Source organism: Zootoca vivipara, chromosome 3, assembly GCF_963506605.1.
Source record: "Zootoca vivipara chromosome 3, rZooViv1.1, whole genome shotgun sequence".
In the NCBI taxonomy this organism is placed as follows: domain Eukaryota; kingdom Metazoa; phylum Chordata; class Lepidosauria; order Squamata; family Lacertidae; genus Zootoca; species Zootoca vivipara.
The window spans coordinates 49,500,263-49,515,956 of record NC_083278.1 but is presented as its reverse complement, the minus strand read 5'-3'; the positions used below and the strand labels follow the sequence as shown (position 1 = coordinate 49,515,956).

General features: G+C 41.3%; 1 protein-coding gene across 7 annotated transcripts in view; it reads left to right on the top strand.

Moving 5' to 3' along the window:
* The first annotated feature begins 5,560 nt into the window (after positions 1-5,560).
* CDK19 (cyclin dependent kinase 19) overlaps positions 5,561-15,694 on the top strand; it is an 86,050-nt gene continuing 75,916 nt past the window's right edge. The window contains exon 1 of one of the 7 annotated variants that reach the window (XM_060272633.1): positions 5,561-6,669. In XM_060272633.1, coding sequence (XP_060128616.1) covers positions 6,542-6,669 — 128 coding nt within the window. In that variant the 5' untranslated portion in view covers positions 5,561-6,541. Of the gene's footprint in view, positions 6,670-6,705; positions 11,169-15,694 lie in introns of those variants that run through there. The other 6 variants (XM_060272634.1, XM_060272635.1, XR_004692190.2 and 3 more) reach the window with 6 other exon arrangements.

The following is a 15,694-nucleotide window of genomic DNA, read 5'->3' as shown; positions in this document are numbered from 1 at the left end:
AAGTATATAAGACTGCACAGTCAAAGCATAATTCAACATAATTCAATGCACTCCAATCATGCTTCCATTTAGGTATATCCTACTGTGTTCAATGTGCATAGTAATTATGTTTAAGATTGCAGTTTTATGTTTGACTTCAAGTTCTTTTCAATGCACAATAATCCATTAATTTGCACACAACTTGGAAGAGCATAGATATCCTGTATGACAGTGGTCCTTAACCTTTTTTGGGTTACAGACTCATTTGAGAATCTGATTAAAGCTACAGACCCACTTCCTAGGAAAAATGCAAATATGCACAAAATTTTTCCATACAGTTGATTTTATTGCATGGGTGTGTTTTGCATCCATAGGCTGGAGGTTAAGAGCCTCTACTGTATGAGAATAAGCCTCCTCACTTTAGTAATCTGCCTACATGTCAATGTAGCCCATGAAAGTGAGGGAGTACTTACAGTTTCACAGAATGGTAGGGAATCTATTGAGAGCTGAGGGAAGAGCTTCAGTGACATACAGTTGCATTATTTTTTTGTGTGTGGAGATGCTGGGGATCGAACCCAGGACAGTTGCAATCTTATATTAACCCAGGCATGGCCAAACTTGGCCCTCCAGCTGTTTTGGGGCTACAATTCCCATCATCCCTGACCACTGGTGTTGTTAGCTAGGGATGATGGGAGTTGTAGTCCCAAAACAGCTGGAGGGCCAAGTTTGGCCATGCCTGTATTAATCTATTTGGCAGTAAGCTTCACAGTGGGGCTTACTTAGGAGCAAGCAAGTATATAATTATGCAGCGTATTGATATAGGTAAGTAAAAGTTGATTTATAATTCTTGCATTGGGATTTTCCACAGGGCTGGCTCAAGACAGTTTCCTGCCTGAAGCAAAGGACAATATGACGTCTCCACTTTTCCATGTACAGAAGCTAATTGGATCAGTAGTGGAATAGTGTCTTCCACTGCACCTGAGAGTACCAGGCTAGTTAGGGGAGTGTGGCACATAGAGCTCTGCCTTTAACAGAAGAGTACAGCTGTGGGGATAGAGGACCACCACTGCTACCTCGCAACAAAATGCAACCTGAGGCAGTCACCTCATTCTTCCTAATTGTAGGACTAGCCCTGGGCATCAAAAATATATTTCTTTTAAAATAATAACAAATGAAAGTTTATGAAAGTTCCCAAAAGTGTGGAAAGGGGAAGATAAGCATTCTGTTGCTAATTTCGTCACAGGAAATCCCCAATAGCCGCCACTGAAACTTGTAACTGCATCCCACACAGTAATCACAATGACAATTAATCCATTGCCTTGAGCTATTGTATTTCCCCAAATGAGACTGTGTGAATTAATTTATCTAAAGTTAAGCTACTTCCACATCTGAACAGTGTATGTGTAAGGGGCAGGCAAAGAGCACAAGCTTATAGGGAGGTTTTGGCATCTGAGAAAATATATTTTAATTCAGGGGAAATAGTGACAGAGCACACAAGATTTCCCTGGGGAAAGCATGAACAAATTGTTACTTATTATCTGAAAGCAGAAGACAGCCGAATTGTGGGTCATAATACAGTATTTGTTTTCTAAATTAATATTGCTATCCTATGATGATTAGTGGAGGATAAAAGTACGGTACCTCAGGAAAAGCTTAACATGTTTTGTATGTGAGAGGGAAAAACAAAAAAAAGTAAAAATATGTGTTGAGATTAAAAATGAAAATGTATCAATGGGAATTAAAAGTAGATTTGTGTACAATAAACCTACTGAAACTCTTAAGTTTACTCAGTAAGGCTCTGACTTCATACCCCAATTCTAATGCCTACTTCAGATCTAATGGAAGACCATGGTTCGTTCCTCACTGTGTGAGTAAGCTATGACAAACACTGAGCTTTAGCATTTTCCCTCCTCTGCTTCCCTCTTTTGTAGGCAGGGAGAGATGAAGATGGGGGTCACACAGTGTAATTTGCCCCAGGTGCCACACTTCCCCTAGGGACAGCCCTGTGTTCACATTTACATGGAAACTAGTGGCTGAATTAGTTTTGTAAAGAGACTATTTTGATATCATTCCTCTGTGGTTGTGCGCACAACCATCATGTAGGCTGGTATTAATATAATGCTTTGATTATGTCCAAGTAAAAGCTTCAGGAGCATTGGTGCTGAGATCTGCAAAAGATCAAAAACTTGAACAACTTGCATTTCATAGCTTCACCCTTGGTAAATATTGTTAAGCAACAGTGCCCTTCCCTTTAATGTTTTTACATTCAACGCTGGGTTTTAACTGAATAAGCAACAATAGCAGGTATGCCGGTAGAAAGCCAGCAAGGGACTAGCCAGTGTATTGTACAGAATATCACACAATTTCTGCTTGGTTTTAAAGGAAAGCATTGATATATACAGTATGAAGTGGGCCTAATTGAAGCCAGATGGAGGGAACCAGTGCAATGGGAGAACTAGTGCAAAACAGTTCTGGATGCAAACTATGGAAAGGTCAGTAGGAGGGTGTACTGGAGGTGGTGATGCTCTGCATGTCAAAGGACACAGAGTCCAGCAAGCAAAAACTTATAAAAGGGTAGACTCCTCCACAAAACTGATGTGAGTGGCAATATTGTTGTTGTTTAGTTGTTTAGTCGTGTCCGACTCTTCGTGACCCCATAGACCAGAGCACGCCAGGCACTCCTGTCTTGCACTGCCTCCCGCAGTTTGGTCAGACTCATGTTGGTAGCTTCGAGAACACTGTCCAACCATCTCGTCCTCTGTCATCCCCTTCTCCTTGTGCCCTCCATCTTTCTCAACATTAGGGTCTTTTACAGGGAGTCTTCTCTTCTCATGAGGTGGCCAAAGTATTGGAGCCTCAGCTTCACGATCTGTCCTTCCAGTGAGCACTCAGGGCTGATTTCCTTCAGAATAGATAGGTTTGATCTTCTAGCAGTCCATGGGACTCTCAAGAGTCTCCTCCAGCACCATAATTCAAAAGCATCAATTCTTCGGCGATACCAAGACATCGATATAAATTTAGTACTGAGTACATGCTATCACCCCCTGACCAAAATGTTTAGTGTGATCTTGAGATGGAGACAGGACCCAATGAGGAAATGTAATGGGTGACTTCAATTGGGTAAATGAATGCTCCAGTCATGATAGAAAAGAAGCCTTCCTTTATAAAATGTAAGTATTCTCCAAATGAGGAGAACAAAAACGTACACAAACTTTGGCAAAATGAATGCAAGCAGACAGCAAGCAGACACATTTAATATTGCAAATAAATAAATTAAGACCAACAAGAAGACATTTAAAAAGCACGTTAGAAGCAACAGACTAGCTGGAGAGATTATTGGCCCTTTGGATGACAAAGGAGTCAAAGGTGTACTAAAGGAGGAAAAGGAGATTGCAGAGAAGCTGTAGTGCTGATCCCTGCGCCTGAACTGAATCTGAAGAGGCAAATGGTGGTGACAAGAATTGATGTTCTAGGCCTTGATGACAAACTAAAAATGAAGACATCACATCCAGGAGGTAGCATCTACTTGAGAGCCCTTTAAAAAACTGAATTTAAATAACTGACCTTCTAGCAAAAAAAGTAACATCTGTGAGATCAGCCTGCATACCTGAGGACCAGAAAGTGGTCAATATATTATCAACTTTTAAACTGGGATCCAGAAAATATATGGGAAATTAGTTTTAAAGTAACCAACCTGTAATGAAAACCATTATTAAAAATAGAATCACTAAGCATTTGAAGACCAAATTTGGCTGAAGCAAAATTGGTATGGCTTCTGCAAATTACCTTTTAGAGTTCAGTGTCCATATGCATATGACTAGGGGTGATCAACAGATAACATAAACTTGGCCATTTATCAAAAAGCTTTTGATAAAGTCCATTAGAAAGGGACTGAAAATAAAACTGTCAATCATAATGATGTTATATAATTTGATAGTGTGACCAGATTACAGTATGAACATTTCTGGTTGTCATACATCAAAAATACTATATTAGAGCTGGAAAAGGTGTTGGAAAAGGCAACCAAAATTATAGAAAGGCAGGAGCAACTCCCATATAAGGAAAGCTTACAACATTTGGGGCTTTTTAGGTTAGAAACAGATGAGTAAGGGGAGACATTACAGATGTGCATAAAATTATGCATGGTGTGGATAAAGTGGATAGAAAGGCTTTCTCCCCTTCCCATAATATTAGAACCCAAAGTCATCCACACAGCACACAAACTAATTAATTTTATCCCACAAGATTTAACATTGGCCACCAACTTGCACAGACATAAAAAGAATAAGACAAATTATTGGAGGATAAGGCTATCAAGGCTGCCAGTCATGATAGTTGTATACTGCCTCTAATATTGGAGTTGATATGTGACTGAATACCAGTTGCTGGGAAACACAAATGTGGAAAATGCTATTGTGTTTGTGGGCTTTCCATAGTAATCTGCTTGGCTAATATGAGAACAGTGTGGTAAACTAGATTTGCTTATGGTTTGATCTAGCAGGGCTCCACTTGTTATTAGAGGTTCCACAATGCTCTTTCTCATCCTTCACACTATTTAACACCTTAATGAAGCCACTGGGGGTTATATGGATATTTCAGATGCAGAATAATCAGTATGTTGATGACACCCAACTCTTGTCTCTCATTTTCAGCTGAACCAAGGGAGGTACAGTAGTTGAAACAGTGAACTGTTTATAGTTGTGAAGGACTGGATGCTGTACAAGAAGCTGAAACTTAATTCAGAGTACAGAAGTAGCATTGGTAGGTGGACTAACATGACTAACATCCCCTCAATTCCTTCGTCCAAGTTGTTTATAAATACATTGAACAACAATGGGCCCAGGATAGAACCCCGCTTGTCACTTTTTACCAGAATGAGAAGAAACCCATTAATGCGTACTTTTGGGTTCGGTCAGCCAGCCAGTTACTTTGTTCAAGCCACATTTTACCAGTTTCCTCACAAGAATATCATGGGTGGTTAGGTGTCTTTGTCCAAAACCTTACTGAAATCAAGATCCACCAAGCTTGTAACTCCATTAAAAAAAGAAAGAAATGAGATTAGCCTGGCATGATTTGTTTTTAAGATATAAACGAAATTGAAATAATAACTGAGGTTTTTTTCCCCCTGAAAGGGAAAACACAGCTTTTGTGATATGGTAGTCTGCACACCTGTAAGTTCACGTTATCTGAAGAAGAGAAAGACCTTGCAGAGCAAGCGCAGACCTGCATGTAAAGTAAACTGTATGAGTCATTTAACAAAGCCTTTCGAATGCTGATGGTTACCGGAAATACATTAAGAAGAGGTGGAGGCAAGCCAATAGGTGCCAAATCCATTTTATCTTTGTAAGCAAAGTGTTCCTTTACTACGTCAAGTTTCGAAGTCTCTAGGCTTCATATTCAAGAGACATTAAACTCAAGGCCAGCTTGAAAACTGCTCTATCCCATCTCCACCCCCTTCCGTGTCCTAAGGTAGTCCCTGGTCGGTGAGGCATATTGTACGTGTTGCCTGTGGGGCAGCATCTTCCAACTCTAGCGCCTGGGAACGTGCACCTGCTGCCTTTTATTTTAATTATTAATTTGAGGGCAGAAGAGCTTTGCCGGTGCTCTGCCGCTCCTCCGTTCATAGAACATGAGACGCTCCAGGAAAACAGCGCTGCGCAATGTCAAGCGAGCGAGCCGGAGGAGGCGGGAGTGGGAGCCAGCGAGAGGCGCGTGAGCAGAGCCATTGTCAATATGCTAGCGAAGGGGGGAAGGGCGGGAAACGCGAAGGCTTGTGAAGAGCTGTGGGGACGACGACGCGGAGAGCGGCCCAAGCGGCAGCTTTCTTCCCTCAACTCTCAGACTTGAGGCTCCGCCTTTCAGTTGATTGACAAGAAGGCCAGCGTTTCAGATTCGGGGTTTGGGCGGGCTCAATGGTGAAGGGTGAAAAGCGGGACGAAGTCTAGCCAACGGTGACGAATGTAAGAGCGAAGGGCGGGGCTACAACCTGAATGACAGCTCAGGAGATAAACAAGCTCCAGCGCGAGACCCTCAATCTACCGACCTCGGCCGTACCCCGTTCCTCGCCCCGCCGCTTAAGAGTGTGACTGCGTGTCATTGTTTTGCAGGCGGACAAGCAAAGCAAATAGAGACTCCGCCGTCTCTCCCTTCTAAGCCAACGTCTGACTCTCCCGCCACTGCCCGGCAACGTGAAGAGTCAGCAACTTCCCACCACCCGCTCAGCAATAACCGGGGAGCGGGTTGCAATGCGCAGGCGCACACAGGCTTCGGTGCTGCAAGCGACGCCGGGAACTGTAGTCTCCGCTTCCTTACCCTTCCCCAGACGCCTTCGAGCTCGAGCTTCCTCCGATACTACCAAGCCCAGAATCCCTTGCGGCCCTAACTATTGGAAGCCCTAGTTGAAGCGGGTGGCGGCGGAGCGGACTCCCCCCCCCCAAAAAAAACCCAAAACAAGGAAATGGTGCCCAGTGCGGTGGCTTCGTGCCCCTGACGCTCGCGCAGCCGCTGGTCCCGCCGCCTCATCCCGCCCTCCCTGCGGCCGCCCCTTCCATGGGTGAGAGACATGGACTACGAGTTCAAATCCAAGCTGGCGGCCGAGCGCGAGCGGGTGGAGGATCTGTTCGAGTACGAGGGGTGCAAAGTCGGCAGAGGCACCTACGGGCACGTCTTCAAAGCGCGGCGCAAGGACGGGTAAGAGGGAACCGAGCTCCTTCGGGAAGGGCGGCGGCGGGGGGGTCGGGGAGAGCGAGGGGGAGCCGGCCGGGCGGGAGCCGAGGAAGCGCAGATTGCCAGGAGGTCGGCTGAACTTTGAAGCCCCGCCGCTTTCCGCGATTGCTGTCACAGCGGCGGCGGCGGGTTTTATTTCTCGAGCCCCAACCCCGCCCGCTAGAGGCGGCTGAGGGCGGGAACAAACTTTGTCCCGCGCTGGCGAAGCCCTCCCTGCACTCCTCGTGCCTTTGGGGTGTGAAGGAGGCTCGGGGTCGAGCGGGATCCAGGAAGAGACGGAGCGGGGCTCTGCGGGTTCGTCCCGCGCTCTTCCCTCGTTTGCTTTCTCTGCCTGAAGCAGAACTAAAACTATCCTCTCAAGTCTCAGCCGTTCAAAGCCTAGGATTTAAATGTTTGACCTGATTTGAGTAAGGAACAACATTTCCCTCTTTCTCGGTCGGAGGCACTGGGAATGTTTGGAGCTTGAGATAGTATCCTGGTCACAGTGAAAAGGTGCTCCAGTGCTAAGAAAACGGTCTTTGTTGGAGTAATAGGTCTTAATATCATACTTTGATTTTAGTTGATCCGCGTTTGAGGGGGAGAGCCCCCCCAAATTCATATTAGCTGCTCAGAATAAAATGATTTTTGCGGTTAGTGCACAAATTACTTGCTTGAGAAAAATTTCTTTTTACTACTTGTCCTACAAGTACATCTGATGTGACACAGGTATTACCTGTTTGGATAATAATAATATGCACTGTCTTGTGTAGGCGTATGTCTGGATAGAGAGGAATCTGATGCCTTGTAGATGTTTTGACTAGATAGTTTTTGGAACTCTTCTGGATCAAAAAGTCTATTCAGTATTATTCTATATATGTGTATCTAGGATTAGTTTAATGTATGAAAACAAAGAGCAAAGTATACTCCCATGTTTAAATTTCTGATCTATATTTTTGTAATGCTAGATATACAGGCTGATGATATAAAATCCCTTGAGTATTGAAAGTGGTTTTATGTTTATATAGCCTCAGTGGTCTCTACCATGAAAAAGAAATCAAGCCCTTTTGTAACTATTCTGCTTCGGCAAATCAGGTATTTTGATTACAGTACTGTATGTACAAATGCTTAAAAATCTGGATGCACAAAACTCAGTTTCTGGTAAGTCTGCAGTCCTATGTATTTACCCTTACTTGGAATAAACTCCATGAAACAGTAGGGTTTGCTTCTGAATAAATATGTATGGGATTGGACTGCTTGTCTCATTGAATGTACAAATCCTTAATTCACAAAACTAAGTAGCTTTCTTCTGCAGACATTCAATATTAATTTCATGCTAACTGATAGAAACGATAGCAAAAATCACAGTAGGTAGAGACATTCCCATGTAATACATTGATAGATCAACATAGCTATGTGTGTGTTGTCTTTTCAACTTGGTAGTTTTACTTTAGAGTGGGAGCCATGTGGATAAATGTATTGTAAGTGAACCAAGCCTGCAGTTTCATTTATGTTATTGACAAAGTTAATCACAGTAGAATTCCAACACAAGTTGTGAAATGAGAACCCTTCTATTATGCAGTAGGGAGAAAGGAAACACAACTTAAGGATTAACAGCTTTTCCAGTAGAGAGAGGGAGAACCAATATTTGTTCCAATACCTCTACATTTTGTTCTGAAGCATGGGCAGATTTCAGAGGCATCAAAATACTAGGCCCAGAAAAAGCAATATTGAGACAAAAAAACCCACAAAAAAGTTTCAGCAAATATTGTGTTAATATATTGACAGTTATTTATTTTGCTATTTTTATATTCCACTTGTCCTTTTGAATGCTCAGAAGCCACATGTATGTGGTTTTCAATAGTTTCCCGCCAGGTGTTGCTCAGGTCCACACATGCCAAAGATTCAAGCAAAATATATGATTAGACAACCTCCGCCCACCAACTTTCTTATTAAAAGATCGGGTGTGATCACAAATTTTGAGTTGTGCTTTCCTTCCCTCACTAACAAAAAAAAAATACAAATTTAAACTGGCTAACAGTGCCATGGAATTAAATGAGACTTACTGTCCAATCCTAACTCAATTGTAGTACTTATTCCTAAATATGTGGGGTTAGAATTGCAGCCTTAAACTGCCTTAGCATGATCTATTAAAACTTGTGTTTTTTCTTTTACTTTGATGCAGCTGCAATAGCTGTGATACTTAAACTGGCCGGGCTGTAATTAACAGCATCTTCCTGCATCTCTTTGGAGTAAATAAACAAAAAGAACTTAAATTGTTTAAGATAATATTTTTCTCAAACATTTCCCATTATGGCTATTTATATGGAAGGAATTAGCTAAACACACTTGTTTTCCTGGATTGTGTTTGGTCAACCAAATTAATAGCAGTGCCGAACTACATATTTGTCCTATCACAGCTGCTGCAGTGCTGTTAGCCATGGTTACAAAGTTGAGTGTTACACATGACATTGACATAAGTCCAGTATCTCATGATTCTGCAGGATGACAGAATTCTGCTTCCTGGGAATGTATTTGAATTTGAAATAAAGTGAGTTCCCTGTCCTTACTCCTGCAAAGTTACTTACAGTGGTCCCTCGACTTAGAAACTTAATCCGTTCCGAATGCACATTCGTAGGTCGAAAAGTTCGTAAGTCGAAAAGCGGTTTCCCATAGGAAAAAAATATTCAGAAAAATTCGTAACTCGAGGAAACTGCATTTAAAACCACCAACGGTTTCCGTTCAGATGTAGAAAAATTTGTAAGCGTGCGGCCATTTGTCCCGTTCATAAGTCGAAAACTTTGGATGTCGAGTAATTCGTAAGTCGAGGGACCACTGTAAAAGTGTGTTGCAAGGCCTGATGAAACCTTATTTACCGTAGCCACCTGTCCGGCTTTTCAGTTGTCCAGCGGTGGGAGGTGCAGTTTTTAAAAATAGATCTTTGCCTCTCAATATCCAGGGGAATAGAATAAATGTGTCAGATTGCATGATATTTCATTTTGGCTCAATTTGCATAGTATCAACAGACTTTAACACTTGGCTTTTCTTGATGCACAATTCCTCTTGCAATGCAGGAGATACATTGTTCCAGCTTTATTAATGCTTCTCCCTCTTTCAGCTTGGAGAGGTCAGTTGGTGAGGCAGTACCACAAAGATGCACTCCTGATACTTACTGAGTTAGTAGTGGGAGGTCAGGGCTGTGCAGGCATACTGGTGGAACCAATCCAGCACTCCCTCTGATGTACTTGCAGAGCCTTGACCTCACTGTTGCTCCTGCCCCACAGCAGCGGTGATGCTCATGTTGGCAATGTCTCTCTGCAGTACAGACTTGGAGGAAATGTGTGGTGGCACCATTCAGGATACCTTTTCCAGTTTTAAAAAGGAAGGAGAAAGCTGCAATGCCTGTTGTAGGTGTGGAAAAAGCACCATGATGGCAGGGAAGGAGATATGAGAAGGGAGATTGTGGGGAGCCAGTGGGTGAGGGTGGAGAGGTGGGAGGAAGATTTAATTAACTACTTGCCAGAGTGATAACAGGCCTGTTCTGGTTCTGATTGTGTCATGCTTGGATTCATGTCGATTTCAGGGAAGTCCTAGGGAAAATTCATTGAAGGTCATTGCTGGCTCTTAGTCAATATGCCAAACCAGTACTGAAGGCTTATTAACTTTGCTGCTGCATTTTTCTGGAAGTTTATCACCTCACTTCTGTAATGGCTGTTTTTTCATGAAGCATCTAATAATAATTACAATGTAACGGTATTGAGATTGTTTTGCAAGTCAGATTTTGTAAATTATTTTCAAGGCACTATTGTACAAAACATCCGTATTGAGATATAAGTTTTAAGAAATATGAAATGTTGAGCTGTAATAGTCTGAAATTCATAGAGCCTCTTATGCTGTGTCTTATAATTAAATTGGTTATTGCTGCCATAAAGGATACAGTTTGGGAAAGAATAATGAATGCAAAAGATCTGATTAAACCTTTTTGCATTTATTTAAAATTTCCGTGTATAAAATTGCTTGCGAAATTTATTGCCCCTTATAACAGTTTTGTTGCCTGTATTATAGTTTACCAGTATTTTTATGATATAAATACAGTTTATAAGCTGGTGGTTTTGGCTCTTGTGGGTGTAATGGTTGTATGTCCTTTGCATAGCTGCCAAGTTTCCCCTTTTCTCGCGAGGAAGCCTATTCAGCATAAGGGAAAATCCCTTTAAAAAAGGGATAACTTGGCAGCTATGCCTTTGATTCAGTATTGGTGGAATAGGAGCAATGGAGCTGACCACATACGTACAGTAGTTGCTTCTATTACATTTAACTTGTGTACCACAATTTCAAATTTTATTTTTATTTACTTAGACTTTTAACTCCATCCCCGAAATCTCAAGACAAGTAGAGAAACAAGTTATAAAAGTACTATCAAAATAAACATGTTGCTGCTCTTTCCAGTTTTCTATGCTACATCAAATGACTTTGCATCATTCATTAAGGTAATTCTGACATGAATAGCGTGTTCACCTTTTGGGAAGGCACTTCCAGAATGTAGAAGTGACCACTAAAAACTAGTGATAGGGTGAATTTAGGTCAGAAAGCCTTGCCCTGTTATAGAGTGTTGAGATCCCTCTGAATTTGGGTCTAGCTAGTAATGGGATTTGTCTTTGTTCTTGCTACTCAGCTCTGTCTCCAGTCCTCCTGCTTTTTAAAGCAAAGTCCTTGCAACTGAGAATCTTTAGAATTTATTTCTAATTAAGGACAAGGCCCACAAGCAGACTTTTCCACTCTCTTGGGATCCCTCCTTGCTGCTGGTTCCTCACACTGCTTTTCTTGTGAAGTTTTGGGAGGCGTAGGGGATACAGGGGAACCTGAAGCTAAGAGAAGCTCATTTCTCATTGTTCCCTTATTCCTGAATGTTCTTTTTTTTTTTGTTGAGGGGGGGAGGCGATGTGTACAAGGTTTCAGGAAAAGAAGAATGGATTTGGAATCAAGCAAAGGGGAGTTACCCAGGCACTACATAAAACTAGGGTGGCCAGATGAAAAAGAAGATAGGGTTCCTGTCATGGGCATAGCCAGGAATTATGTTGGAGGAGCCGGCTTTATGTTAGGGGGCCAGAACCTCAGTAAGTTAGGTATTTATTTGATTTGGGAGAGCAGCTACCCGCTGCCCCCCTTGGCTACACCCAAAGCTCATGTGCCTTTAATTGAATAAAAGGTAATTGAAATTCCTCTTCTACATCTAAGTTGCAGGAGTTCTGTCTTCTGTAAAAAAAAGGGGGGGCAACCTGGGTAACATGCTATGCTCTTGCTGTTTGAGGCTTCTCAGAGACCACAATGTGATATGCCTTAGTAAATGCATTATTCCATATGAACTGTTTTTAGGTGTTGGTATTCATGTGTTTTTGGATTGTACCTAGGTTTCTGTTCAGATAAAGATCCCATTACCACCATACTTTGTCTAGAAATAAGTAGAAACAGAGGGGAACAATCCTGTGAACATCTGACAGGTCTTTCAGTTATTTTGGTTGGTTATTCATTCTTACCTGGGAGAAAGTGGAAATGAAAACAATGAGGCTTACTTCAGAGTAGATACTATCAGATTGCCATGTTAATATCTCATTACTAATTTATATGGTTTTAAAACTTATTTTCATGAGTCAGTCACTGGGATACCAACAGTTCTGAAACAGCTTTAAACATTCTAAATATTAAGGAAGATATTCAGAGAGGGAAGAAACACTACTTACCAGTATGTGTTTATTTTTCTCGTAAGAATGGGGGAAGGAACAAATGATTGTGGAGTGTTACTTTTACAGTACAATCCTGTATGCATGTCTACTCAGAAGTAAGTTCCATTGAGTTGAAGAGACTCACTCCCAATCAAGTGTGTATAGTATAAAAAGGTAATAGACCCCTGACCATTAGGTCCAGTTGTGAATGACTCTGGGGTTGCGGCACTCATCTCACTTTACTGGCCAAGGGAGCTGATGTTTGTCTGTGGACAGTTTTTCCGGGTCATGTGGCCAGCATGACTAAGCCGCTTCTTGTGAAATCAGAGCAGCACACGAAACACCGTTTACCTTCCCGCTGGAGCGCTTCCTATTTATCTACTTGCACTTTGATGTGCTTTCAAACTGCTACCTTGCCAGGAGCTGGGACTGAGCAACGGGAGCTCACCCCGTCGTGGGGATCGAACCGCTGACCTTTTGATTGGCAAGCCCTAAGCTCAGTGGTTTAGACCAGTGGTCATCAACCCCCGGGCCATGGACCAGTACCGGTCCGTGGATCAATTGGTACCGGGCCGCCCAAGGAACATTAAATACAATTAAATTAAAATTATTAAATCAAAACAATCTAAATAAAATATAAACAATCAACGCCCCCCCCCAGCGGGCCGCAGTAAAATTACCAAATGTTGACTGGTCCACGGCGATAAAAAGGTTGGGGAGCACTGGTTTAGACCACAGTGCCACCCGCGTATACTGGCCTTCAAATAAATGGAGTCTTTTATAAATTAAATTAAAATGCTTGGAGGGGTAATTTCCTTAGAAGTAAGTTTGATAAATTTATTGCAGTGTTAGAACACTTAATACCACTTAATATTAAGATATCTTTTTGGGGGGGATTTTAATACATTAAAAAAGGTGTGAAAGAAACAGTTAAGAGTTCAATCCTATAACATCTTCTCAGAAGTTAGACCCCCTCAGTTCAGTGGAACTTTTTCCTTGGTAAGTGCTTATTTAGGATTATAAAAATGTCTATGTAGAAGGCTGCATCATAGCTACAAAGCTTGTGTTAAAATAAACTTAGCTTAAATCATGCTAGGTTAAATGGCTTTGATTTTAATTTTGTGATGCTGAATATCTCTGTGTACCTCATTGTGTCTAAGCAGATCACACCTATTACGTATATGAATTTTGAGGTGTATCAGTTAAATAATTTAGAAAAAAGACATCAGCAAATGCTAAGTTGCAAGAATGGCTCCTTGAAAAAAATACTTGTTTTTGAATAGAAAAACCTGTGGCAAAGTTTTAGTGTGGGAATGTTATTGGTAGAAGGAGGCCTCTAGCCGTGTTGCCAGCTAAAACTCCATAGAAACCCAGCAGTGATGCATATTTATAGTTTGCCAATCACCATGGTACCAAGGCACTGCTATAGCTAAAATCCATTCTACCCATTCTTATAGATTGTTTCAGCATCCTCCTTAATCTTTCTGCAGATGAACCTTAAACAAATTGGGAGAATGCATTCAGTACTTAATACATTTTCATGATTGTTGCTTGTCCACTTTATATTTTACAGATTCAATAAGTATCCTGCAGCAAATATTGTTATATCACACTTTCGTCAGCTATGAAATACTCCTTCTAAAATAGTTGCTTTTCTTGGATAGGTACACAAAGAAATAATTGCTATGGTAGTAGCTTCCCCCCCCTGTAGTGAGTGATGGCATAGCCAGTGGCATATCACTTTGATCTAGTCAGCTCTGTAGTAGCTAATCTTAGACCTGATTTATACATGAAATTGACCACAGTGAAAGCTTTTACTCATGTACGTTTCCCATGCTTGCTATATCTTAAAGAACTTGCAGGATATGTTGCCCCATTCACATGTAATATTAGCATGCCAACAATCAGGGTGTGCTATTGGCATGCTAATGTTGCACATGAATGGATGAGCACACATTTTTTTTGTATGTGAATTTAAATGTGGTGAAGCACATGTAAAGCTTATCCAGATAAAAGCTTTTCATGTGACCCACATCCTATATGAATCTGGCTTTAGAGAGGGGTAAGAATAAAGAAAATGCATACTTCCAGTAGTGCTTATTTTAAAAACTTAAATTAGCACACACTGTTGGGAGTTGATGAATGCCTGAAGTGCCTGGTCAGACCAGTGGGCTGTCGGTGGTGCTTAGTGATTCTGAAAGACTGTTGGTTGTATTGATTAAATAACCTTTTTATTATAGTGCTAACCTTGCATGTTTGAATTCTGTGTTTGAAGTGATCTTGTCTTTCTAGGCTGCTGAGGCAGCCAACTAAACTTGACCTTCCTAAGTTAGTACTCATAGTAAATCAAGAGCTTTGAGAGGCTGTTGAGGTGGGCTGCATCTGCAAGCTATTTAAACATGAATCTCGGTAATTGTCATTCTGATAGAAATATCAAGACTAGTAAGACAAGTCTGTCATCTATGAAAATTTAAATTTATTAGCTCCAGTTTAAGAGCTGCTACTTCATGTCAGGAATATTTTGATGATGATGAAGATGAATAAAATTTATATACTGCCTTTCATCTGAAAATCCCAGGGTGGTTTACAATATGAAAACACAAAATACTGTACATAACATATTAGCGAAATAACAATAACCCCTCCCAGTTTAAAAGGCCATAGATTATTTAATTAGCCAAAGACTTGGGGGAAGAGGAGTGTTTTTGCCTGACACCTGAAGATATTTAATGAAGGTGCCAGGTGAGCCTCCCTGGGGAAGAGCATTAATGCTTGGTACTCTGTTCATCCTTACAGTAACCACAGTACCTCTCCCCAAAGCCATTCCTACCTGTCTGCAGTCTCTCTTCAAACTTTGTGTCCATTATGCACTTTCTCTTGGGCTTACTTTTCTATCACAGAGAATCAGTAACTCCTAGTGCCGTATCTTTGACTGCTGGTTTCCTGGAAGTATTTCCCCTTTTTGCTTGCCAAAAATCATTAACAGTATAATGTTGATATATTCAGCATGATCTAAGCATGCTTAATTGTTTGATTAATTTTAAGTTTAATTGGTAGATCCTTGTGAGTTCAGTGAACTTAAATGGAAATGTGCATAGGATTGCAGCTGAACTGAATAGTCACTAAACTGAATAGTGTGTTTATGTCAAAAATATTAATTACTTCTGATTGTATTTTTTCATGTAAAGGTGCTTTATTCAAACTGATGAATGACTTTACCCTTCTGAGAAATTAAGTAATTTTTTTGAGGATGAAACTTAAAGGGCTTTCAGTATTTTGCACTTCTAGTATAC